The following is a 26081-nucleotide window of genomic DNA, read 5'->3' on the forward strand; positions in this document are numbered from 1 at the left end:
AGATGACAGAACTGGGGACGCCAGAGAGCAAAGACGCTAGATTGCCTGCAAGTCGAGCATCGCGGGGGTTGACCTTTTTCTCCTCCCTTTTTGAGATTATGCATCTCATGTAACTTTTTGCTTTTCCTTAGCTATTATCTGGGTTCTCCGCTTCGTTCAGGTTTTCGTCTCACGCTTTCCCCTTCTTCATGACAGTTACTGCTTCTCCTTTTTCTTTTCTCTCTTTCTCGTTCTAGCAAGTGTTTTCATTGTACCTGCGGCAGGACTCATCCTCCTGCGACATCCTTCGAGATGAATGCTCTCCGAATCCTTATTCAGTGTTCTGTGTTTTGGATATTGGCCGGTTTCCCTCTCCTCCTATCCCGGGGGAATTCAGTTTTGGAATGATGATACAGGGAAAGGGGACAATGTTGGAGATTTTATATGGGCTTTTACGACGATGAGCCCTGAATCTCTGTGTGCTCGGATGAGAGAATCGGGACCTTGGGGCTTCTTGTTATTGATGAGATATGGCTTTATATATGGGAGTATGGGGGGGGACCTGGCTGGAATACTTGATCTCATCTCTTCTTATTTACGGACCATGTTTGAAGAAATCACACCGCTTTCTCACTGCGCATACACACACACTCTCTCTCACACTCTCATGCTCTCTCTCTCGCACACTGTTCTCCGTCTTGCTGCTGAGTGCTTCAACGAACAACTTTGCATGCTCGTTTCGTGTCTGCATCGTTTGTGATAATGCCCACCCTTCCTTGACCAGTGATGATTCGTAGAGCGGCTCGCTCCTCGGCAAACCGGGGGCCGCCGAAATATCGTGAGTGGATTGGTGGTCACCATAAGAAGTGCGGACACTGGAATATAAGACATCATAGATTCTGTGGTGCTCGAGAGGAGCCGGATAGGGTGGTGATAAACGAAGATGCGAGAGCATTGGCAATCATCAGGCAAGGCCTGGTTGATCGTGGCGTCACTGGGGTGTTGTTGCCAGCCCTGTGTAGACTACGTAAGGTACGTACTCAAGTACGTACACAGGCAGAGGGTGCTTGCGCCCACGGGGGCCCGTTTTCTAGTTGCGCGCAAATCTGCACAGGGAGGTTGGGCAGGTGTGAAATTCACATGAACTAAAAGGTGCGTGATGTGTGCATCGTGAAATCGTGCCCGTTCTATTCCATACAGCCTATCTTTGCCTGCGCCCAAGTTGATGATCATTTTCCCAATGTTGCTAGGTTTCCCGTGTTTATGTTCGCCAGTCATCATATCCTTCCAGTGACGCCTTTTGTGAAGTGGTATGCACCGACCGTGCTGGAGCTTCATGCGGGAAACCCAAGAAGTCGGCGTGGCCGAACCCTACGTCCTCCTCCCGTTCGACCACAATGGTCGTTACGACCTCCATTTGGATCCCTCCAAGTGTCCCTTCCGGCATCGATGCGACTTCCTGCTCACCTCTTACACTACGTTGGAGTGACTCTTGGCTGATGCTGTTTGGGCCCGGATACCCGCTGGCGGCTAGACTGTTACGGAAAGATCTCGAGGGACGACCGTGTCGCGGAATATCGCTGCGTCCAGACCGAAAGAAAGGCAGGCGCTGCATCCGCCAAGCCCTCATTCGAGCGATCACTGTCGGAGGAGGACCACCTCCAGGGGTTTCACTTGCGCTCGTGCCGCCCTCAACCCATATCATGTTGCCAAAGCGCCTCTCGTGCGGTGTTCTCATGAACGCAAACCTGTCCAGTCCTGTCTCTTTGGCATCACTCGGACTGACAAAGATGACGGTGGTGGTCCAGAGGAGCACATTCAACCAGCCATGGCAAGCGAGCAGAGCCCCTGCGACCATATAGTACCCGGGGTTTACACTCCCGGAACCTCGAGACATGTCCACACACCTTGCGATTGCCAAGGGTGCAACACACACGACATAAACAAGAGGGTACAGCAGGAAAGCGGGATGATGGCCTGACGGACGTCCGAGTTCCTCTGCCTGTGACTCGACCTTTTCGACGCGGCGGAAAATCTTGAGGCAACCTGCCATGGTCGCTATGGAGGCCCGACAGGATGCTTGACGGGGTAAGAAACGAGCCGAGTGTCTGTTCCTCCACAAAGACCACAAGACAAGACCATGTAGAACGGTCGTTAATCCCATGGCAAGGAATATCCAGAAGTATTCAAGCCAAAGCCGAAGAGACTCGTATCGAGGGTTGATCCAACACTAATCCACCCCAGGAGTCAGTAAAGAAGACTGTTGAAGATGAGAAAGCAAGTCGCGACAAAAGGACTCACCCATGCACCTGCTCGAGTGTAGTAGCCGCCCTGAGCCAGACCAGTCTTGGTGCCCAGGACCCCGCCCAATGTACATCCGTACGAAAAGACCCAATTAAGCGCAATCGCAATGTATATCGACCTGCGTGAAGCCTTGTAGCCCCATACAAGAGCCAAATAGGTGTTGATACTAATGATGGAAAGAAAGCCGGCGGCAGCAAGCTTGGCCACACCCAGAAGCCAGCCCTGGGCATAGCACGGCACCGACGGCACGTATATGCCGTCGTACTGTAGCCAGTAAGCACTGATGACAAAGGCGGCAGACTGCTGAACGTCGGCAAGGAGCAAGTGGTAGATGAGAATGATGATGGGATTCGAATGCTCGTCTTCGAGGACAGAGGCTGCCTCGGCAGTTGTGACAGCCGTCTTTGTCGTGATGACAGTCCCCGACGAGAGCCTCCGGAGAGGTGCCGTGCGACCACCTCTACTGGCCTGTGTGGACTGGATGTACTGCCGGTAATGCTCTTCAGACAAGCCCAGCGAGAGGTCGACGTTGAACCGATCATCTGGAGTTGGCCGTGGTCTCCTCCTGGGAAAGAACTTCCACTTGACGATCCTCCAGGTGAGGTAGAGAAACAGCCATGTGGCCGAGGCGATCGAAAGCCCAGCAAGGATAGCTGAGGCGAGGAGTCCCTGCTTTAGCTGGACAGGCAATGGCGAGAGAGAAACTCCTTGCTCGGGCAACGGAATCTGTCCGTAACCATACATTGGCCTCTCCATTGCATTTGTATGTGATGCAGTTCCGGATATGTTGGAGCCTACCCGCCCAGGAAGAGCTGGCGCGTCAGCCTTGCCGGTGAGAGGCAGTGTCGTCCACAGCCAGTCGATGTTTTGACACACGCATCGGGTTTGTTCGTCGCCACCTGGAATAAGTATGTGACACGGGTAGGAGAAGTGAACGAGGTCCTTCGGTCTTGAGGCGACGATGACAACGTGCGTGCTGTGGGCCGGCAGTCGAGATGGTAGGCTAGAATGGCGAGAAGCGTGGGCCGAGTTCCGAAGCGTCAAAGTGTCAAAGTGCCAGGATCAGAGTTCAATGGTGAGCACCCCTGACCGGTTTAAGTCGAGGCAGGTGAAAGAGCGGACGAGTCAAGGCAGAGGAGACCGAGCCTCTCACTCCTGGGCTGGGCCCTGATCATGGAAGGATGCGGCTGTCGATTGGAGCAGAGCGGAGGAGCACGGACAGGGCCACGAGCAACAAGACAGAGTTGTAGACACGAGATGGTGGAGGAGCGAGTGAAGCAGTGGCTTGGGAGGACGAGTCATGGGCTGATAGTCAGGCTTGATGGCGTGAACCCTGATCGCAAGCCGACCTGTCTTGGCTGCCTGCAACGAGGGAGCAGCTGCAGCCCTGGAGCAGCATCCTGCGGGACAGCAGTCGTCGAGGCTGGCGACTTAATTAGTCAGGGCATTGAACGAAGATGCATCAATGGGCGTGGGTGACGTTGTGAGGCATGGAATTGCATGTGGCGTGGTGCAGAGATGGAGACAGTGGGTGCATTGTCGACGATGCAGGCACGGGGGCCACGCCCTGGCCTGTGCCTGGCGCACCTTCCCTGCTGGGCGCCCCTCGCCCCAGCCAGGGGCACTTTCCTGCAGCAACACCACCAGCAATCTTCACCTCGTCAAGTGCCGCTGCTTTTGCAGAGAAAGGTCCCTTCTCCACGCTTCTCCTCCTCAACCTAACGGCAGAACCTGCTTTTTCTCCAGGCCCTGTCTTGGTTATATGGCGAGTATCGACTCGTCCGTTCGTCTCCCCGTGTCGGGCGCTCGGCTGTTCTCGTCAGCGCCAGCGTTCCTGCCAGGGTCTTGTGGCGTGCATCGAGGCCAGAAAAGTTCCGACCTTGTTCTCAGGCTCGTGTGCCCCTTGTCCTGGTTCTTGCCCTCCTCCATGCGGCTCCTTCTTGCATGTGCTGGCAGCCTACGGAGGGCCTGCCGAGCCATGCCTCTCGTTGACGGCGGGGCCGAGATTGCGTGGCAGGGCTCCCCAGCTTCTCCTTGCATGCAGCGTCGCACATCACCACCTCTTCCCTCTGGCAGACACATCCTGTCTCACAAGCCTGGCCCGCCACTGTATGCGCAAGCCTGTTCTCGAAGGCAGGAAGAAGCACAGCTTGTCTCGCGTCCAGAGTTCGTGGCGTCCGACCACCAACACAAGCACTTCTAGTGACCCCTCCCTCCCCGCCGGGGACAGGCCAGGAAGCAACGGACGGTCCTTGCTGGCATCCATCCCCTGCGGCCTTGCAATGCTCCACACAGCTGCCAGAAGACAGCGGCACGGCTAACTATGGCTCCCCTGCTAGCTTCGCCAAGCACGGCCCGGCGCCGGCCAGGGAGGAGGAGCCTGCCTGCTCATGATTGGGTCTCTGGCACCATCAGATCTGATTAGTCTGGCATCACACCTTTCGATCCCGGATCGCATCCCCGGAGTCTCCTGCCGCGCTAGGTTCTGCGCACATGCCAATCGGCAACCCATTGTTCATGCCCCGTCGACGTGCACATGCTTTCAGCTCCCGCCAACTCTAGACGCAGACGCCCGCTCTTTTTATGCGCAGCCAATCTTGCACAATTTGGGCATCGACGCTCTCAGTGCTCTGGCCGAAGCTCGGCTTACGGCTGAAATCTGGCTGGCCACCATGAAACGCAGCCACGTGGGGCCTCTAGTTTTGGTGTGTTGGGTGGATGCTCATTGGTCTTGCCCTGCAGCCTGCCAAGTGACTCGTCGTATTTCACTTGCTTCTGTCGTTTCACCGCACTGTTGAGCATTGCAGGAAGCAGTCGTGGCAACTCAATTTCCGACGATGAGTGAGCATTGCCGACCAAGTCGTGTCCCTTCGGGGCTATCCTGCACCCTTCAAATGAGCAGGACTCATCTGATGCTTACTCCAAGATCGGCTTTTGCGCAAGTAGCTGCGGCTGATCAAAACGCTCCAGCTCAATGTGAGCACTAGGACGATCTAAAGGACACGCAGCTTTGAGCCTTCTCCAGTCCGGTGGCGCTGCCCGGTTTCTCGCATGCGCTGGTTGTTCTCCCTACCCTAACACATTAGCCCAAACAGGACAGGCAGCTGCCCGTCAGTCCTGCCGAAAGTGCCGCGATGATTTAATGCGCGAGCTGGTGCTGCGAGGCTTCTGTATGCGCTCAGTCGCTGCTGCTTGCTTACATTTCCCGTTTGTGTCTTATCTCCCGCCACCGAGGCTGGCTTGAGGAACGCCCTTCACTGCCACAACCCCTAGAGCATTGGCCACTCACTCTGCACACGCGAGACATTGGCTGTGCGTAGCATCGACTTGGAGACTTGGTTGATTTGACGCAAAAATCAACAAGATGCCAACCTGAGGCTCGCCTGGCCATGTGTAGTCCCTACCTTGCGTGTCGTGTGTCGTTGTGCATGGTAACATCTACAGGGGTCCCCAGGATCAGACAAAAAGTTCCGGTGCTTCTCGCCTCAGCAAATGCAAGCAGATTGACCCCACAGCCGATGCAATTTTGCACCTATGGCTAGATGATGCTTTTGCTTCTTCTGTTACAGGCAGTTTGTTACAAGACAGCACTAAAACCAAATACAATCCATGTAGTGCAGTGACAACGTTAGCATACATAATAAGGAATCCGCCAGGCAAAGGGGTCGTGGTCAGGTCGGCCGATTGTTGGCTCGTCCTCGCCCCAGTGGTCGCACAGTGGCAGGCGCCGAGCCCCGGGTTCTGGATTCGTAACACCACAAGCAAGACATGCAACACCGGATAAACCCGTGTCAATATCGTCGGCACCGCCCGACTGGAATCCTGCACTGTTTAACGCGGCCTTGGCAACGGTGTTACACGATGCACCAGACCAATGACATCTCTCAGGACATTGCTTTGCTTCATTATAGTACCGGCTTATGCCGCACATGGTCGTTGAGAATCTCGGGATCCACGAACCTGAAGCGAGGAAGTGGCAGGTTCCCGAATGCAGGGGTTGTCGCGGCAGAGCTTCACGCTGAAATCTTCGGCTTGGCCCGAACGGAAAGCCCGGCTTGCGCCTTGAGTGCACGTATAGCCCAAGCTATATGACGAATGAGCCTCTGTGTACCAGGGCTCAGGGACGGCGTCCTCGTCCGCGGAAAGATACCCTATCATACTTTGACCTGGACTTCGCTTGCTGTTTCGTTGAGCAAGAGTTGAAAAATCACCGTTTAGCCTCAGAGACTACCCCATGTCCTGCGTCTTTTCTAGGATATAAAGAAGTGGCAATATCACAAAGCCGCGGCCTCTGGGTTCATCTGACGGAGTCGCTATAGGGTCATGTTCTAATAAGGAGGTCAAAGCACGAAGCAACACTATAGTTCAATACGCAGTACGATGCCCAGATGTTCCCCTTATATCTCGACGGAGGTTCCCTTGCCATTATCGAATCATAAAGGTTTCCAACTTAACGGTTCCCTGGGCAAGGAGCTCTGCAGTCTCACCACGCATCAAGCCTTCCACGAAACAGGAACCCACAATCTCATAATATTTGGAGCCGTCCTTGGGTCGCAAAACCATTGGCATGTCGCATTGCGAGAGGACGACAATCTTGTCTCCGGGCAAGGTGATCTCCGGAACAGTTCCGAGAAGCCCGCGCTTCGTCTTGAGCAACCGAGTATACCCCTCGCCACAAAGGCCATCGTCGAGCTTATTCGTGAGATCCAGAAAGGCGGCGATATCTGGGCATTCGTCATTGCTGTCTAGGAGCGCAAAATAACTCTTCAGCGGCTGGCCACCAATGAGGAGATCCGCGCTTCCGTTCAGGGCACTGTAAAACAGCCCATTCAGCCCGCTCTTGTTGTAGAACCGGGCCCATTTGCGCTCTTGCGGCGCAAAGTGCTGTCTGCCGATGTCTGCAGGAGGTCCTTCGAGATGTCTGGTGGCCCTGGCATCAGTGTAATCTTTTTCCACCTTGTAGCTCTCGAGCCAGGGAATATCTAGAACCGAGTATTTCCCATCATCGAACGTGAAGGTACTGTCACGGAGTAGAACGCGGGCCAATGTTTGCCTCCACTTCATGGTGTCGGGGTCCTGCTCGGCCTTCGATCGCTCGTTGTCGTTGCCACCGTCCTCCGTATCTTGCCATAAGGGCCTGTACAGCCAGCCATCTAGAGGCTCGTAGAACCACTCACAGGCCCCCAGCGCTGCCAGGTCGTCCACCATGACTCCCTGACAAACCATCACTCTGTCGTTGTCGGTAAATTTCAAATCCGACCAAGCTAGACCCTGATTAGCATCGTGGACCCGGTATTGCGTATCTCTGATCAGCTTCCCCATGTGCGGGCTGCCCTCGAGGTCCATAGCCCAGGTGGGTAAGCCCCGCGGCCGAACCGCATTCCGTTGCATGCGCGCGAAGTTGTTCAGTTCTCCATCCGCCAGTATGCATGCTTTGGAAAACTGGACAGCCACTTCCTGCATGCTCACGCCTGAGCGATAGTCGGGCTTCACCGCATTCTTGACCTCCACCGGCACAAGCCCGAGCATACCAAACACCTTGTCGCGTGGATCAGTGGCACTGGACGTTTGCGCCAGGTGGAGTATTTCTATCATGTCGATCATCGGACGGCCGGAAACATCGAGGTTGCTTTTTTTTGGCCTCAGCGTAACGAGCCGGAACACCATGATGGTCATTTTTCGATACAGGTCCCATGCCTTCTTCGATTCCGTGTCTCGTGACGTCCGCTGAGAGTCGGAGGCGGCTCTGTAGATAATGTCGATATCCAGTATATCTTTTCTTGTGAAGCACCCGGCTCCCAGGCGGAACGTGATGTCGGGAGCCAGAGCAATCTCCTGGACGACCCATAAGCGTTCCCAGTACCTGTTTGTCGCCATCGCCGTCACGACTGACCAGAGAGCGTCCTCGACAGCGATCGTATCTGCGTCGCCCCAGCGCAAGTCGGGCAGTTCGGCAAAGTCCAGCCTCTCGAGCCTGGCCTTGACAATGTTGACGTCGCTGTCCGCAACCGCCGAGCCGCTGTCCAGCTGCGCCCAGACTTTGAAGCAGTTGGCGTAGATCAGGTCCATCCTCATCACCTCTCGCGCGCGCTCGAGCTTGTCCTGCTGGTTGATGCAGATGGCATCGATCCAGATGTGGAGCCCCTGTTTCCGTATCTCATCTGTCCCGCGGAGGACGGACAAGGCTTCATACAGGTTGGAAGTGACGTCAAATCGACAGCCGTCTACTATGATCTCTCGCATTCGTGCTGCGTCGCCCCAGACGTAGCTGAGCGCCATGAAATCCCCCCATCGGTAACGGTGGAGCATCTTTCCGCGCGAGCTGCTTGCCACGCCGGCGCCATCATCAATGTCCTGCGTCTTGTCTGGCTGCGGAGAATCGAGGTCTTGTTGATATTCTTCTGCATCGCGGCAGGCAGACTGCCACTTGACGATACGGGTCTGAGGCGGGAAGTCGAAGACAGAAGTGTATCTCGTCCACGCCTCGGTGGTATCGTCCAGATCAACCGTGCTGAGCATGCAGACAATAGTATCGTCGTGCAAGGCGTTCGCGCCCTCGCGCGTGTTGTGGCCCTCCACCTCGCAGTCCTCGGCACAGATGTGGAGCACACGAATGTGTTTGCCATCCTGAGCAAGCGGCGTGTACTGGTAGCTGCGACGCCTTTCCGGGAGGACAGCACCGCCCTCTGCGAGGTGAGTCTGGGCCAGGTCGGCACCCTCCGGATTGGGCTCATGGGGTGGCGCACTGGGCTGAGGGTTGGAAGTGCCAATTTCACGCCGAGCCTTTTGTCTCTGCTCTCGGGCGGCCCTTGACAATGTTGGGTCGTGCGTGCGATTCTGGTGGGATGCTGCTGCGTCGGCTGTTGTGGAGGCCGCTCCCGGATTCGTGGCGACTTGGGTTCTTGACATCATGCTGCGCCATGCTTCCGGATCGTGCTGCTTTGCGAAAGCCCTTATGCTGGACAAGGCTTCCAAAGACACAGTGGTAGGCGTCCTGAGCAACACACGATCGAAATGCCGCTGCTGGAGGAGTCTTCGTCCTCCAAGATCCCCATCAAACGAATCGCACAGGACGGCTGCGTGCTTGCATAAATCCTTTATGTCTGACGCTGAATAGTTCATGGTTTTGTCTGCCAGACGTGACAAATCAACGCAATGGTCGAGGGACTCCTCGCTCAGGTGTAGTTGCAGAATCTGGAGCCGCTGTGCTGGACTTGGCAACCCCATGTAGATGCGAGTAGGAAATCGACCGAGGAGCACGGGGTCCATTTTATGGGGTTGGTTGGTCGCGAGCAAAACAAGGAGTTTTTGGTTGTGTTTCTGCCTCTTGGACATCTCTTGCAGTAGCTGAGGGGAAAGGGACGAGTCGGGTGAGTATGAGGAATCACTCTGGGGTCCATAGAGTTGATCAGCCTCGTCAATAAAGAGTACTGCGGCTTTCAGTTCCCTAGCAAGCCAAAAGAGACTGTGGGTCAACTCTTTGAACTGATAACCGAACCTCGTAAACCACCTCGCCTTGATGTCCGCAGCAGAGAAGCTGAGGAAAACGCCATTGGTTTGACTCGCTAGTGCCCGAGCGAGACTCGTCTTTCCATTCCCAGGCGGTCCGTAGAGGAGGGCTCCACTGGTCGTTTCTTGCGCGAGGGTTCCGTAGGGCGCCTGGTCTTCTGCCTGATCGGGCCGCCCTGCAAGCTGCGCGATTGACTGCCTGACTTCGTCTGGGAGCGCGAGATCCGTCATTCTGACTTCTTTGTGGCGTTGTGCTTGCAGGAGACTGAGGAGCCTGATCGCCCAAGTGTATCTTTGTGGCTCCCGAAAAAGTCTCTCTAGTTTCTTGCGAATCTGAGGCGTCAGTTTCGAGTCAAGCCCCGTTTGGTCTTCTGGCAAGGTGCTTGGTGACCAAGAACGCAGCACTGATTCATACTTCTGGAACTCGAGAATAGCGAGGCGGATTCGGTCCTCGGAAGTCCAAGGCATGATTGAGCTTGCGAGATCCATCAACATTGGCTCTCCAAGGAAGTCAGCACATATGGGATGGTCTTGCGGCAGGGAATCGGTCATTCGCTCCCACGCGGCATAGGGTCGAAACAAAGGAGACTGTGCGTGGATTGGGCTGGAACGTCTCACGACAGCCTGTATTCGTCGTATGTTATCTTCCATGGTCCAAGGTCTGTGTGCTGCGTTGATTTCGAATGAACGCCTTTGTCTACTGCTTGACACGGGTGCGATGTGAATGGCGTGTCGTCTAGGATTCGTTCCCGACGCGCTGAGTACCATATCCTCCCACTTGGCAGCAGCAGCGTTGCGGCTTTTGTTACGCTGTTGACTCCAGACCTTTGAGGTTTTGCTAATAGACTCCCCGAATTCATCTTTTTCATAGTCTGAATCATCGCTGCTGCTTGTGTCGGGTCGTGACTCTCGAACGTCCTGCCTCGCGTAAGGGTAAGCACAGTTTTGTGGCAGCCGCTGCAATGGTGGTGGCAATGGCTCCCCCGTGAAGCTCGAAGGGCGCCCCATCTGATCGACTGTAGACAGAACTAGCACTCTCCCGGATTCCTGTGCCACTGCTTGCTTTAATGCTTGCAACACTATGCCTCGTTCGTAGTCCCAAAACTTCTTCACGTCTGGGAGCCAGACCACAACTGGCTGTCCCGTCCGAGGGTTCCCGACATCGCCTTCTTCTATCACGTCTGCACAGTGCAGAAGAGCGGAGAAAGGGAAGGGGGACTTCCATGGTTTCGAGTAGTCTTCCTTGGGATACCAGGTATCCTCTTCGGTCTCCGACGTTCTCGTAAAGTACGCCTTGAGCGGCGGGCGGGTAAGCTTACTCCCGGCGGGGAAGCCTTCCCGGGCCAGGTGCTCGCAGAGGTCATCTACGTCCTCCAAGGTCAGAACGATGAGATGTGCTCCGGCTTCAGGAGCAAGTCGTTGTGCAATCGTGAGAAGGAATGGATTGCCACCCGCAACTCGTCGACCAGGAAATCGAATGTGAGCAGCGTCATGGAGAAACGCGCAAGAATGACATGCAACAACACCACCATTTGGCATGTTAGAAGATATTTCTGACAGCGCTTGATCGGGCAGAGGAGCAAGTAGGCCTCGAATTGGGGCCCAGAGCAAGCGATCGATTTGATAAGATTCATGGTGCGGTATGTCTCCTTGTTCGGAGCTCGGCTGAGCTTTCGTCTCGGTTGTGTCGATGATCTCCAGGGGAATGAGCCCGGGGCTATCTTTGTTGCGTAATTCTTCTATGGTCTTGACACAGTTCTCCAAAAACCACTCGGGCATTCTGGGCGGAGCAGTCTCAACAGGGCTGTCGCAAATTCGAAAGATGTTAGCACAAAACCTTTGTGCGAGATCTAGTAAAGTCAGGACATTCAAGATGTGGAGGACCTTTGGCCGCCGCCGTTCGAGGCGGCCTTGTATGCATTCCTGGCTGTTGAGCCGTGCTTCGTTGTCCACTTTCCACGCCCCATCGTCTTCTTGGTGTATATTCTTGTCATACTGCCGTTGGTGCCTTGTCACTTGCATTTGACGTTTCCATGAGCGGAGTGCTTTCCAGGCCCGAATGTTGGCGGAAGCTCGTCAAAGTGCACACTCACGGGTACAGATTAGGGCTGGTCGACGGGTCCAGGTTCATATGCGTCGGATCTTGCCTGTGATCGCTGCAGGTCTGGCCGATATTTCTGCGCCTCCACCCCCTTCCCGTGAAGCAAACCGCACCTTCGACGCACAGCTTCCCTCTCCTGGGTATTGGGTGTGGTCAACCGAGATGACGGCCAATCATAAGCAGTTGCATCAGTCCGCCTCATGCAGCCTGTGACATGGGTAACAATCTGGGCAGCCAACGAGCGAGCTGGATCCCAGCAATTTCTGCAAGTTCTCGGCAGGCTCTGCTCACTCGTGCAGTTCGTTCAAAATAGCGTCTTGGCATCGAGCTTCCGGGCACAGATCACGGAGCACCCCTTCAGCCTTCCCGTTGTCGGCAGACCAGAATGCCTCGTCCTCAAGATTTCGCCTTGAGCTGGGCAGACTTTCCGATCGAGGCTCCTGGCTAGAACGCGCCAAGTATGTCTTGCTTTCCAAAAACGTCCCATCTGCCGAATCCTCACCTTGATGCTCCACGGATGAGACACCCCTCAAGTCTGCCTTGCGCCCGAGTGCACTCCGCACTTGGTCTGCTGTACCAATGGCAGGCACCTCGGGAACGAGAAAGACAGCTTGATGGGGGGACCGTATGATGGCTGGCTGGTTATTCTTGGCCAAAGCCACAGCGAGAATCATTGTGGCGTGGCCCAAAGTCAAATCACTCGGGGACACGCTAGCTCCATCCTGCATGGTATGCTTCAGGGCCAAGGTTGAACGCATGGCCCGTGACGTGTAACCAAAAGTCATGGCCACAATGTCAACCTTGGTAGAAGTCACCTGTCCTAGCAATGAGGCGAGGCATAAGACGACATGGTATGATTGGATTCCAAGAGTCGAAGATATTTTACGTGCTGGCCATCCACCATGATTACGCATGGTGCGCTTAAGAACAACACAAGGTTTCTGGTCGTTTTATGAGATATGCTGGGCTTGGTCGTAAGGAGGTCAAGTGACACGCGTGGCGAGTTGAAGCACGACTGTAATGATAAAGGACAGATCAACAAATTACGTCAGCAGCTATACCGCGGACAATCTGGAGCACTGCGTATGACTCCCGACAGGTCAACCTTAGGCCTATTTTAATCAAGCTGGAGGGCCGGGTGTCAATTTCAGGAAAGATCAGATGGCGCACCCAATGGTCTCTCTATTCCGGGCGGCTAGTGGCAGGCGATCTGCTGCAAACTGATATAGACATTTGGTTAGAGCTATAGACAAGGTAGTGCTCGTGACGGGCAAGGACGCGGTATTTTAACTATCAAATCACCCTAGTGGTGATTGAACGAGCCCATTTTAGGTCTTCAACAGAATATCTTCTCGCCTGTCGAACTTTTACGGGTTTAAAGGATAGAATTAATAATTCTTGAAGTGAGACTGGTGCTCTCTCATCCAAGATTCCTGGTTGTGGCCTATAACGTGCTCTCTAGCACGATACGCCTTCCTTGGATATCCCCGACGATTCTTGACAGCCGTGATATTCATTTGGTTTCTCCCTCCTAAACTCTTCAGTTTATCCTTAAGCGCAGGGAGGGGGCTTATTGTTTTCTGGCTCATACGCATCCTGGCCGATCTCTCGGGCAGACTTTGTATTGTTCACCATCCTTCGCTCTGTGTGGTACTTACTTCGTGTTAGCAGCGGCAGATCCAAAATACTCCTCGCAAAAGCTCTTGCGTTCGTCTGACTTTTCTGTATTCCCACTAGATGTTCGCGAGGAACGACGACCACAAGATCGGAGAGATGTCACGCTATTAGGATATTCAGGCTGGGGATCTATGTGAAGAGCCCTCGCATCACACTTCCCTAGTCAAATGCAAGACGAACGAGCCGCTCAAACGTTCATGAATGAGAAGTCTCCAAGCGAGCAACGAAAATTTTCGAGCCGCGAAACGTGAGTGTGGCTTTATGGAAACAGCGCGGCGGAAACAACCCTGAACGGAGTCACTGACGCAATCTGCCTGTGTTCAAAAACACTCCAAGTTGGAAGCACCATAGAGCACCGAAAGACTAAAATACTGAGTACGATCCGGCTGACAGACTGGATGTGCTGGTTTACAAAATCTCATTGGATACGCGGCCATGGCAGCTTTGAGGCCGCGGCTGCTCAAAAAAAGCCCAGGGAGCATCTCAAATGGCGTTGCCACATCTTGCCGAAGCCGGTTCCCCTTCTCACGGGGGTCGCAATCCATCGCCACGCTGTGAGATACGGAAAGGACTTAGACGCGTCATCTGAGGGCGGTGCAACTGATCTTTTGCCAGAAGAGGTAAGCAGAACTTTGTTGGAAAGGTGATTCGGCCGGTCAAAGGTGCATGCGTGTGGGCGCCTGAATGGGGTGGGCCTGTGCCAGTCCGGACGCGGCATCCTTTGCTCTGATCCTAGGACGAAGGCTGTGGGGGGTTGGACATGGGGCGTACAGGAGCGAGACCCCGAGCCAAGTATCGCAGTGAAAGGATGACTTGGATTTTGTGTCACTGTCACGTCTTTAGATAGCAACTTGAGACAGCTTCGCTTGGCTTTTCTGATATTTTGAAGTATATGATCATCGTCGGCGAGATCTTTGTGGGGTTTCATATGGAAGGACCTCTTCGTCTTTGCCAGGAAACCGTGGAAATAGAGAGCCGCTAGAAGGAGTAATCGTCGCTTCATTGCAAAGGATAGGGTGCCTTGTGAAACAAGTAGAGTTGGTGACTTCCACTATCCTTGGTGAGCTCGTCAATCCTCAATCCAAGGAGTGTTTGGCTCGGTTTATGGAGCTCAGCACTCAGGAGCGTATACCTCAAAGGCACGTAGTTTGAATCCAAGGCACCAGGCTTGCTGTGCGACACATTGTAAGCCAGGCGGCCGGGCAGCAGGCAGTATTCGCGAGACACCCGAGAGTGATGGACTACCACCGCCCGGATCGTCGGTACATAAACAGGGATACTTGAGTTCCATCAACGGTGATCAGTCATCTTTGGCAATGGGAAGAACCTCATTCGTACGGCTGCACTCGAGAAGACCGTGATTCCAGAACTTTCTGTATATTGGTCACATCACCATATCTCGGCGACATGCCTTGTGTCACTCGAGCGAACCTGGCCGACATGGTCTGGCCTGGATACTATAACCACTGCTTCCTTGACAGCGCCGCACAAGGAACCCTCCTTCTCCAAGGGACACTGTGATCACCACCGAGCTTGAGCCCAGCCTGATGGAGTGGTGGAGGCATAGCAGACAAAACCAACGGATGGATCCTGATATTGGCAGTGCAGGGGGAAGGGCTTGTGACATGGTGGCGTGGCACTCGATCGGCCCTGGCCCGACAGTAGTAACCAGCATTTACCCACACTCCATGTGGTCCATCCGGCTTCTCCACTACTGATGGATTGCCTACTGCCCTGTTGTGCTCTGCCCTTGTACACGATCCATGAAAAGAAGGGACGCCCTCCCGACGAGGAATAGTCGAACAAGGTTCTGGGAGCAAGGGTTGCGGGATTGCCGCTAACACGACGAAACCGAGTCTCATAGGCTGGAAAGCTGCAAGAATGCTGCTGCCTGCCAGACCTGGGCTGGGCCTCGAGACAGACCAGCCCAGCACGATAGAGATCAGCTCTTCTGATGCACAGACCCTGTTTGAGGCCAGCCACGGCAGGGCCCCAGACCGCCCCTGTGCCGCAAAGTGGAATGACGAGGGCTGGTGGAGCTCGCGGGCCATTTACCGACAGACCGTTCTGACACTCCACTCTAGCAGGGGTTTCCTCGCGGGGCACAGTGCCGTATAATGTAGGATGAGGGAGGATGTCCCCGGGGTGGACCTACCTTCAAAGCGATGCGAATGCGACGATTCTTGGGTATGTCAAGCCCCATTCTCTCCACCCAAGGCTATATGCCACTAAAGTTGCATCCACGCTTGCAAAGTGGCCATTTCGGGCAGAGCATATTGTAGGCATGGTATGGACATTATCTACAAGTCTTTCTTCACTCCTCATTGCCACCGGTATTTCCGGGGTTTCCGTCGGTGATCCAGCAGACCAGCAAATGGACGGCCAGCAATTATCCATCCGCAGGGTTGTAGTCGGCGCTATGCATATAGGAGAGCGAAGAGAATAAATTACACTTGAGATGGCGAGTTTTGTAAACGAGTTTTATCTTCTCAGAGCCCATAAGGCTTCGGGATAAAAAGAGTGAAGGAAAGACAAGAATCTGAGCTAATACGATCAGTCATGCTCGAGAGATACTTTGTTCATCGCGCAAATAATAGCGTTTTCGAGGTGCTTGCGACCGTCACAGTTACTTGTCCCTTCCGCTCAAACAGGAATTATCGAGGTACTTCGCTAAGCGCCAGGATAACTTGGGACCGCTTTGCATCGTAGCCTCGTGGGTTCTGCGGAGATATGTCCAACTATCCATGTCCAGGGGTCAAGCAGCAAGGTGCAACGTTACCGGCCTGGCTTGCTAGAACCCGGAGCATTCATGCCTCATGGAGTATCGGCAAGGCGCTTGACACTGTCCCTTATTGCTAGGCCAAGCGATAGTCCCCTGGGCCGCTGGATACTTGACAGCGAACGCACGGCTTTACCTTCTCGGCCGATGCCGCCCCTCGTTATGGCTGTCATTGAGGTTAGGGACTTGCTAACGCAAACAATGGTAAGGTCCCAGCTCTTCCTAATCAAGTGCGCGCGGCGGACCGACCGGCACCTATTGTATGGGCAATGATATTCTTAGACAAGACGCTGCTCACTGGAGGTTCCACAGCCTCGCTGGTCGGGTTGCTCGCCGACGTTCCCCACCCACGCGGCAAGGCACGGGATGTATCGACTTCCAAGGTCCCATCCCGCGCTGCGTGATCATGGGTTCTACCTATAGTGGGCTTGGAGTGTTCTATCGCGCAATAGAGTATGCAATAATTATTGTCCAGGCACAACAATCCCCAAGTCAGCATACTTGCTCCTCAAGAGGGCTGTACTGGATCATTTCCTGATTTACCTCTTCTTCGCCTATAGTGACGTGGGTCCGCACGAACACTGCGACCTGCCCAGGTTGGCCGGGTTGACAAGGATGGATCTCGAGCATGTAGTGATAAGCTGAACACATGTTTCTGTTTCTCCACACCCCAAGCGTAACCCGCATTATACTTGGAACTCCGACAAAAGAATCAGTAGTCACGATGACAAAGGCTGTGCATGCGGCATCGGTCAAGTTCCGAGATGGCAAAGGTAGAATTACCCTGTTCCATAGCTTACGGGCGTCAAGGCCACACACCAGGAGTGGGATGTAGATCAACGACTCATCTACCGCGGGCTGGCCGCGTGCGCCTGAATCGTGGGAAGGCAGGAAGGTATTCCCAAATTGGACGTCACAGACGGACTTAAGACGGGCGCCAGTGGCTTGCCACTAGAAGACTCGGGAGAACTGACAACCCCGACCCCTTCAGGTGGCTTGCGTGGGTATCTCCACTGGGCCGGGGTTAGCCTGGCGGTTCCCGCCTGAGGACCATCGGGGGGAAGTCAAGCGCCTCGATCTCCAGACCTTGTTTGTAGCACCGTGGGTGGCCTATACCACGCCCCCTGCGCTAGTAAAGATTGGGGAAGACAGACGATGAGCGTGACCAGGGCTGGGGACTCCCCTGCCTTGGGGGCTGTCGGAGCCTGAGGCGGCCGCCTGAGGGGATAGACCGTCGTCAGTTCGAGCAGGCGGTTGCTCCACAGTTACCCATCATTGTGGACAAATCCACAAATTGGATTGGGGACTCTTTGCAAGGAACACGACTTGGCATTCGCTAGGTTGCCTTGGGACTAGCTTGCGAGAGACCTGTTCGCTCGCTGGGCCACTACGTACACTTTGAGAATGCAGTGGAGCCGAAATGGGCGGGAAAATAGACCGGACGAGGGCCAACGTCGCTTAGCTTTCCTTTTCAGGGCACCACGACGGCATAAAACGGCCATGGCTGTGACGTTGCGCTGCCAGATCTCTGGCCTCTGGACATGTCACCGGCGCGCCCGGGGCAGTCATCATGCGCTAATAATATTATGGTCTCCTTTGCGTTTGTGCACGCCATGCTACACAAGTCAGCCCAAGGCGTTGCTCAGAGTGTGTAGTGAGGGAATTCTAGACAACGCTAACCTTCATAAATTTTGCGCAGTGCACTGCCAGAACAGGGCCTAGAGATCAGAAAGTGATGGTGCTGACCTTCCACTATGGGGCTGGCCGCCTGTTCGTAGAGTGTTGAGGTCATGGGTCTTTCTCGCGGCCGGCATGTCGGCACCAACGCCCTTGCGCAGGCACATCACAGTTTCATCGAGCAGGAGGCATTATCCGGTCAACCGGTTTCGTGTCAGCACGGCCGAGAAGTCCCTTCGGCCGATCAAAATATCCAGGAACAGGGCTGAATGCCCTGATCAGAATCTGGGGACTCGCTTACGCAGCCCGGGGCCCCCCCGTGCAAAGCTGAACGGAGGGAACTGGAGCCTAAGGTTTTTTACTCGCCAAGTGACGATCTAGATTATGACGCCACCTACCTTTTTGTCATTGTCATTGTTGGGATGACTGATGAGGGGACGTGCCATACTCAAAGCAGAGACTCGGGCACAAGCAGGATTCGCTCACGCATGCTAGCACCCACCATTGTGGCCTGCAGTTCGCCTCGCTACGGCACACCCTATCGCTGTCTACCAGCTTCCGCAGTTGATTTACATGAGGCAGGGGTCTCGTCGACCAGTGTCATATATTGTGCAATGATCTTCACGACATCACTGATTGGCTGATTTCCGAAACCCGGGCAAGCCGCGCCGCTATGGCTTGTGGGAGGCTCGAGTTATGTAGGCCGGCTCTGGAGGATCAGATCTTCTGAAACGACAAAGGATGAACCATGTCTCCGCATAAGTGCTGGCTTAAGAACTGCCTGCTTTGTGACGTGTCTTTCCCGTTGCAACTTTATGAAGATGAGGCGCCTGCCGGACAGCTCCGCAATAACCACGCCTGGCACTAAAAATACCTTACTGCCACGTTGAAACCCAATCGGTAGCGTAGGGCTGCGAGCGGGGAAGAGAGGTAGTCTAGAATGGGGAAGAGCAGCACTGAGTTCAGCTCTGCATTCCACCCAGCACGTAGGCGGTACAATAATATAGCTCAACTCGAAGATGCGTCCTCATCCTCAGGATACACCTCAAGTGAGAGGGCAAAGTCTCCAAGGACAAAATCTTGACTATAGATGGTTCGGTCCGAAGACCAGCTTCTTCCCCATGCCCGACCACCTGGGCGAAAACAGCTGCTCCACGGGTTTGGAAGCAGGGAAGCATCTTACCAATCCTTGGCTACGCTTACATTATAGTCGAAGTAGAGTGTTCCTGCAAGGATCGGAACGCTGGATACTTTTGCGTATCGTCCCAGATCATGGATGGTTAAGCGAACAGCTGGCGACCGGGACATAACCAGGCAGGCTCGCGCCGGGTGGAGATGTCAATGCCTGTTGAGTCAGCAGGGGTCCAAACGGGAATAATTCCACCACGGGAGCAGGGTTCCGACGCCGAACAATTGGATTTCCGGCCCCTGGACGGCAATGAGATGGATGGCCAAGACTGCACGCTCGGGAGGCAACCAATCAGAATCTGTCGGATGACGGAGCAGAAAGACCACCGACTACCAGGATTTCAGAACAGTATTCTATCTCCTCTGACAAGTCACTCCCGCGCCACTCAACAGTCTCTGAGATCGCCTACTAAGCTTGGGACAATAATGGAAACCGTGTCATTTATCGCCACCACGTCATCGCGTAACTGGCAATGCACCACAAGCTAGCTATCCCACAATGCATGCCAAGCGCGATCGCGTCACGTTGCAATAGGCCCGCTACCCGTGGGGGGCCCGGATCCAAGAATACGGCACGGCTTTAGGTCGCGTTGTGGTCTTTGAGGTACGTCCCGCTGTATCAGTTGCATAATGGCAGGGATTGAGCTACGCCCGCTCAGCGCGATCCATAATCCCGAGTCACAATACCAGGGTGACCGTCTTGACGATAAACAGTGTTTTGCGACGGCTTCGAACTTTGCAGCACGTGCGCTTGTTGAGACTGTAAATCTTTCACGGAGCATAGCATGCCCTGACGTATCACTCATAGCGGTACCGAACCTGGTCACCACGAGGCGCCGGGGTGCAATTCTCCTGTCTGGGACCCTTGCAGAAGTAAGCAGAAGATTGCGGGCGATTTCGAGTCTCAGATCTTCAGTAGGCGCGCTCTCATTAGCCAAAAACCTTTCGCCAAGGTCGGCGAGCCAGGGGATCAAAGGGGGAGGGGGGTGCAACCTGCAAGCATGATGACATCCATTTCTCAGATGTGCTTAGAACCAGCCATCAAGGCCTGTGTGGCTGGCCACTCTGGGCCTTCCAACTCCGCGTCTCAACTCCGCAGCACAATCTCCCCAATGCTCCCACATCTCTGGAGGCACAGCCCCGACACCTCTCGGAGGCAAAGCCACACACAGTAGTGACAAGGTCCGTTTAACCGTAATCGGCCAAAGCTCTCCACCAACGGACCTGTACTAAGAATACACATCATGCTGAATAAACATCCGTGAGCTAACCGTTTGTCGGCAGTGTTGGGTCGTGACTCGCCCGAGCTCCTTCTGGAGCGGCCGCTGCATTGGTGGCTCGGGGCATCCTGGGCCCCGAATACCCCCTGGCTTCGACAGTAGCCGATGATAAAGACCCGCTGGCCATGGAGCCGACGGGTGGCAGTTGGCACTAACCAAGCTAGTGGCGCAAAACGAAACCGTCTTTCATGAATACATTCCGCATCGGCGAGCCATTGGGGGCCATCGACACTAACAGCAGCTCGGCGCTCTCAAGATCTAGAACCCAGCAAGATTGGGGCTAAAGGGGAAAAGGTCGACGCGAGCAAAGCACGGTACGCACCAGTTATCAGTCTTACTCTCGCAAGCTAGCACAAAACAAGCTACACGCTTGATCAGCTAGGTCACGCATCATGGCTGCACGGAACGCATTGGCCTGCTCTGCACGATTCGAGATCAAGCGTGAAGCCTGGGCTCCCTTAATCAGAACCGCGAGCCCTTTCTTGGTACAATGTAGTGCCAGCCCGTGCTTGAGCGTCGTTGGTTGATCTCATGGCAGTGGCAGGACCCTTCTCCCATGGCTCCTTGTGTAGGCGTTGGCTAAGCAGTCGGAGGCTTGTCGAGGATCTGCACAATTGGCACCCAAAAGGGGGTGGGCTATGTGCCCTTAGCCACGCAAGACATGCTGGCTGTGTCTTTTGTCGACTCTGGGGCACAGATGATGCTGACGTAGCTTCCTTCGCGGCGTGAACTAATCATGCTACCCTTGGTCGTGGGAGTGGCCAAGTCAGGGGGCCCACAGTACATACACATTTGATCTCAACGGGCTGCCAGGGTTATTCGGTTCCGACACGACGGCCTTGACCCTGACCTCATGCATGGGTATGTTGCCCAGCCCAGTCTCCTACTACCATACTACATATAGTGGCGTGCTACTATGGGCATCGAAGTCGACTTTGCAACCAGGGGCCCAACTCAGGGGCACAACGCCGGGGTCGAGAGAACTACTAGAGATGGCCCAAGCCTGGCTCTAGGCCCCAGAAGCGCCCAGGCACTTTGCCGCCAGCAACGTGGGCACGTTCCAAACTTGCTATCGAGATGCAGCCCTGCAGGCAGTGGGTCCATCATGTTACTAAAGTACCCCCAAAACTCTCCGCTGCCTCCTGTGCCACAACACCATTACCCACGCCGCCAAGGATACCCTTCTGGAGCACGGGGTCAAACCTAGGAAACACGTAAAATTACTGGCGTCTTTTGTCAGCAGTCGGCCTTCCTAGCGTGGCCACCCGGCATTGCTGCAATAAATACCATCCCCGTCTTGCTACAAACAGCAGGTCCAAGTCCGCTTGCAAATATGGGGACTCGTCATCGAGCATTTCGTCTGCTTCCGTGGTCCTGCTGGTGCCCTGAAGCAGTGGGCCATAGGTCGACCCGCCTATGTTGTGGACATCTCCGCCAAAGCCTCTCGCTCCCGTCGCCCATGCATGAACCTTGCTGCCATGTCTTCATCTTCCCCCTGCCCAGGCGTGCCCGGCCCATTCAAGGTGCCGACTAGCTCGACATGGGATCGATCGGCCTGTCCAACCCGACCTGGTCCTGCCTTGCAGGTTCCTGTTGACATTTTTGGGGGCCACTTGCACTTGACCTCCCCCGCTCCTCGTCCTCCTTCACATCTTTCGCGACTGAACTAGCGTGCCCCTGCTTCTTCCTGGCAGGTCCCATAGAGGACGGTGTGTATCCACAAGGGGCCAAGGAATGCGGCACTGTCTCCTCACCGAAGCTGCCTGATTCTTCCAGGCTGCACGTACTTGCTCTGAAACGTTGCGATCTACTGGGCTCTTCCTCCTCCAGCTTCGCCCTACGCCAACGGACGGCCGCGGGCATCCTCTTCACCCTGTCTTTTCTTGGCCAGGGTCCAAGCAGACGTATTCCTGGATCCTCAGGCTTCCTCCCTGGTTCCCACCTAGCTTTACTGTGTCCTGTGCACATCTAGCTGTTCCCGACATCCACACCTGGGGCCGCTCCATAACAAGGACTTGTCTAACAGCCGGCAAAGCCATAAGACTACAACATCGTCACCTCATCTGTAGCTGCTGGCCTTTTTAGACGTGTACCAGCCTTCGCCAAATCACAGACAACCATCCGGAATTCTCGCCCAGAACCGTGACTTGCCACAGCGGTCCGGACTACCTCTCCTCTGAACCAGACCTCTGCGTGAAGGAAGCTCACCCTTCTCTGGACGACCGATATTGGAAAGAAGCCATCATGGCATCGGATGACATCAAGCCAGAGGTCCATGTCATGCCATCGCCCTCCCAACCAGCCGGCACAACGCGGGATTTCGACGACAGGATGACCACGCACATACATCCAGCTTCCTCGCCAGACTCGAGTACCGGCGGCGCTGCCCGTCCCGCGTCTAGCTCAACTACAGCACCTGCTGCCTGTCTCGCATGTGTAAGTCGGCCTCGGCTGTCCGATTGCCTCTCCAGCTTTCCGGGGCGAAATCATCCCCGTGTCTCCGAATTCTTCCCAGATCCCGTGATGGCTAACTGAGCCCCATGCAGCGGGCCAAGCACCTCAAATGCGATGGACAAAAGCCTTGCCGTCGCTGCACTGGCAACGACTTGGAGTGCGTCTATGTAGCCTCTCGCCGAGGATACAAGGGTCCTCGAAGGAAATACACAACCGATCCAGTCATCGCGGGCGGCGGCGGCGCGTCGGCCAAGAGAATACGGCAGAGGTCAATAGCTTCGTCATCGGCATCGACGTGTTCAGCGTCGAGTTCTGATGGCAGCAGGACGCACCGTGGCATGACCATGACTCCGGCCAGGTCTGCGGTCGGCGCCTCTACCATGCTAGCCGGCGAGATACCCCTGCCAACGATAGAGGTGGGCTGTGGCGTGCCGGAGCAGGAGATCGGGCCGGTCTTTGGCATCCACGGCGGCATGAATGGCGGCGACATGTCCAACTCGGCCTCGCCACAGTGGGCAAACATGATGCTCGGCGCGTACCACACGCCGCCGCCGCCGCCGGCGACAACCTCACCAGCAATGTCCCAGCTGTCCTACAACACGGTGAGCCCGGGCCTCGTCGGCACCCAGTTCTCCCAAGTCCAGCTGCCGACTGCGCAACCCCTCGGGCCATCATATTACGACCAGTGCATCGACGCATTCTACGCCAGCTTCTACCCTGCTTACCCCGTCGGCCCGCCCAGGCAGCGGCTGCTCTCCCGCGCATACAAGCTCGGCAACACGGAGCTGTGCCCGCTGATGACGGCCATCCGCTGGGCCGGGTCGCGGTATCTCGAGCCGTGGCCCGGCAGCCTTGGGGGCCTGGGGAACCTGGGCGAGGTGGCCATGCAGCAGCTCTACTCGCCCGCGTCCGCCAGGGACGGGTACCTCGTCCAGGCGATGGTCATAGTGGCCATCTGCCTCGACGGCGACCTGCAGCGGGACGCGGCGCGCGCGGTGTGCGCCGACGCGGAGCGCCTCGCGCTCGAGATTGGCATGTACTCTGGCTCGTACGCGGCGGTCCACGGCCTGGGGGACCCACAGCTCGAGGAGTCGTGGCGCAGGACGTGGTGGGAGCTCTACGCGGTCAGCACGGCCATGATGAGCGTGAGCGGCGGCGGCGATAAGCCCGTCGAAGGGCTTATCGTGTACGACGACGACATCGCACAAAACGGCAATGTCAATATGCCCGGTGAACAGGACATATTCGCCACAGGGGTGAGTGAGAGACTGGGGCTGCGCGCATGGAGAAAAGCATTCGAAGACCAGTGGTGAGGCTAACAAAAAGGGTTGGTTTAATAGTACAGATACCCACCTCTGATCGCCTGAAGAGCTAGCCGTGGACAACGAGCTTGATTCGATTTCTACCCATCGGCGCAGCTCGTGGCTGGATGGTCTGCGCCGGACTCTCGCGAGTCCAGTCGAAAGGCACGAAACATGCACAAACTTGTGTCGCGCTCGACAAACGACGCTCTCGATTTTGTCAGGGTCAGAGCTGAAGGGGGCGTTACATCGCTCTGGAATGTGTCAATCCGCGGGTGTGGCTGCAAAGGCGCTGATCCACTGAACGCTCAATATAGTCGACACAGCCACGGGGACGCCGACCTCCAGTCACCCCCGTATGGCGAGGAACTCGAACATCCGCTTTTGGTGTTCACGGCAATAAAGTCCTCACAGTCCCAGAGTCTGGCTTCCTTATCGTCTGCGTTGCGCTCACACGAAAGGAGGAATATGCTTGATGAGTTGTACGAGCTCGATCACGATGGAATCACGACTTGAACACCATGTACCACACACAACCCAATGTGGGGGAACACCAGAAGGTAGCAGGAGCCGAGAGGCCACTGAGCGTCAACTTGATCGGATATCTCGGCGGCCTGAGTTGGCAGTTGCGCAGGGAGAAAAGACCGGGAATTGGGAAGTGGTGATGTCGTACTGCAGGAGTAAGACATGCTGTGCTGCCGAGTCGCGCATAGCTGGTGAACGGGAGTTGGGGAGGCGCGGAGGGAGGGTGGATACTTTGGTCAATGCCGCGTCGTATGGCGCGTACGATGTACTCGCACCAGACTGGAGGTGGTGACCTCTTGCTTATAGGCCCGAAGAATTGTCTGAATAGTGTCAGACCCTTTAGAAATTAATACCGACATGTGGCGATGACTCTCAAACAAGGTGTCCATGATATGCATGGCTGTCGTCCCAGAACAGAATCAAGTGATTGGCATCCGAGTCGCCCGGCAATTGCAAGTCGAAGCATCTCTGTGATCTACGAATAATGTGGCGAGTCTCATCTCCACTCGCGTGGCTTTCAAAGCCCAATGTTAACCTATCGCTCCGCGCGTGGTGCCAACCTCCTAATGATCGCATAAGTGTCTCTATTTATGTATGCCGACCTCCTATCGTATATCTTCTGGAAGCCGGAAGGGCTCTGGTACGTATTTGGTGGAGGATCTTCGGGGATTTCAAGTAGTGACGTTGATTTCTGCCGAGAAGTCTCGTCGAGCCTCTCCAAAAACCCACACTGCAGTTGAAGTACTCGTGATCTTCAGGATACAACCAATTGTGTTTCAAGGAAGCGGCGTTTCCGCAACTCCCCTTGGGGATCTCCATAAAGTACCGGGATAACGCGGGACTACTCGCTCAGTATCGGAGCTCGCTCTCCTCGGAGCCGAGCAGGCCCCGAGAAGAGAGGTAAGCATACCAAGACGTAGAGTAGGTTTCTAGGCACGCTAGGCATGTTCTTGTGCAGTTGCAGCTGAAGGGTGTTTAGCCGGTTTTGCCATTCTCCTCGGCAGACCAGCCCCGTGCGTTGTGTTGACGCCATAACGCGCTGGGTTTTGCTTCGTGCTCACATAAAACCTACGGGAGCAGCTGTCTGAAGAAGCCCGTCTGCCTTGGCCAAGCTGCTGACACTACCTCGAGCCAAAGCCTGCGTGCCATCCCATACTCATAGCAGCGGACCACTAGACGTGCAGCAAATCCGATACCAACCCCTCCCCTGGGAAAGGAGGCATGGCTACATGCATGGACTACCGGAACAGGCCCAGCCAGCCATGCATCAGGAGCGGGGGGGGGGGGGTGCTCATATGCAGTAGCCA

General features: G+C 55.3%; 3 protein-coding genes across 3 annotated transcripts; 1 reads left to right on the forward strand and 2 right to left on the reverse strand.

The window, feature by feature from the left end:
- Positions 1 to 1181: 1181 nt before the first annotated feature.
- B0I36DRAFT_77609 (uncharacterized protein) lies at positions 1182 to 3247 on the reverse strand. Its single transcript, XM_046163354.1, has 2 exons — positions 2281 to 3247; positions 1182 to 2209 (listed from the first exon to the last, which is right to left on the reverse strand). The coding sequence occupies exons 1-2, from the start codon at positions 3037 to 3039 to the stop codon at positions 1241 to 1243; spliced, it is 1728 nt and encodes a 575-aa protein (XP_046017383.1). The 5' UTR covers positions 3040 to 3247; the 3' UTR covers positions 1182 to 1240.
- A 3461-nt stretch (positions 3248 to 6708) lies between these two features.
- B0I36DRAFT_403875 (uncharacterized protein) lies at positions 6709 to 11868 on the reverse strand (the record flags this gene model as incomplete). The annotated part of the gene is made up of 2 exons (XM_046161761.1): positions 11677 to 11868; positions 6709 to 11596 (listed from the first exon to the last, which is right to left on the reverse strand). Exons 1-2 carry the CDS (start codon positions 11784 to 11786, stop codon positions 6709 to 6711), a joined length of 4998 nt encoding a protein of 1665 aa, XP_046017384.1. The 5' UTR covers positions 11787 to 11868.
- Positions 11869 to 22738: 10870 nt separating this feature from the next.
- On the forward strand, positions 22739 to 24315 carry B0I36DRAFT_359851 (uncharacterized protein; the record flags this gene model as incomplete). Its single annotated transcript, XM_046158203.1, has 3 exons — positions 22739 to 22930; positions 23041 to 24204; positions 24289 to 24315. The coding sequence occupies 3 exons, from the start codon at positions 22739 to 22741 to the stop codon at positions 24313 to 24315; spliced, it is 1383 nt and encodes a 460-aa protein (XP_046017385.1).
- Between the last annotated feature and the right edge of the window lie 1766 nt (positions 24316 to 26081).

The sequence above is a fragment of the Microdochium trichocladiopsis genome (genome assembly GCF_020744255.1).
Source record: "Microdochium trichocladiopsis strain MPI-CAGE-CH-0230 chromosome Unknown B0I36scaffold_2, whole genome shotgun sequence".
Taxonomy (NCBI): domain Eukaryota; kingdom Fungi; phylum Ascomycota; class Sordariomycetes; order Xylariales; family Microdochiaceae; genus Microdochium; species Microdochium trichocladiopsis.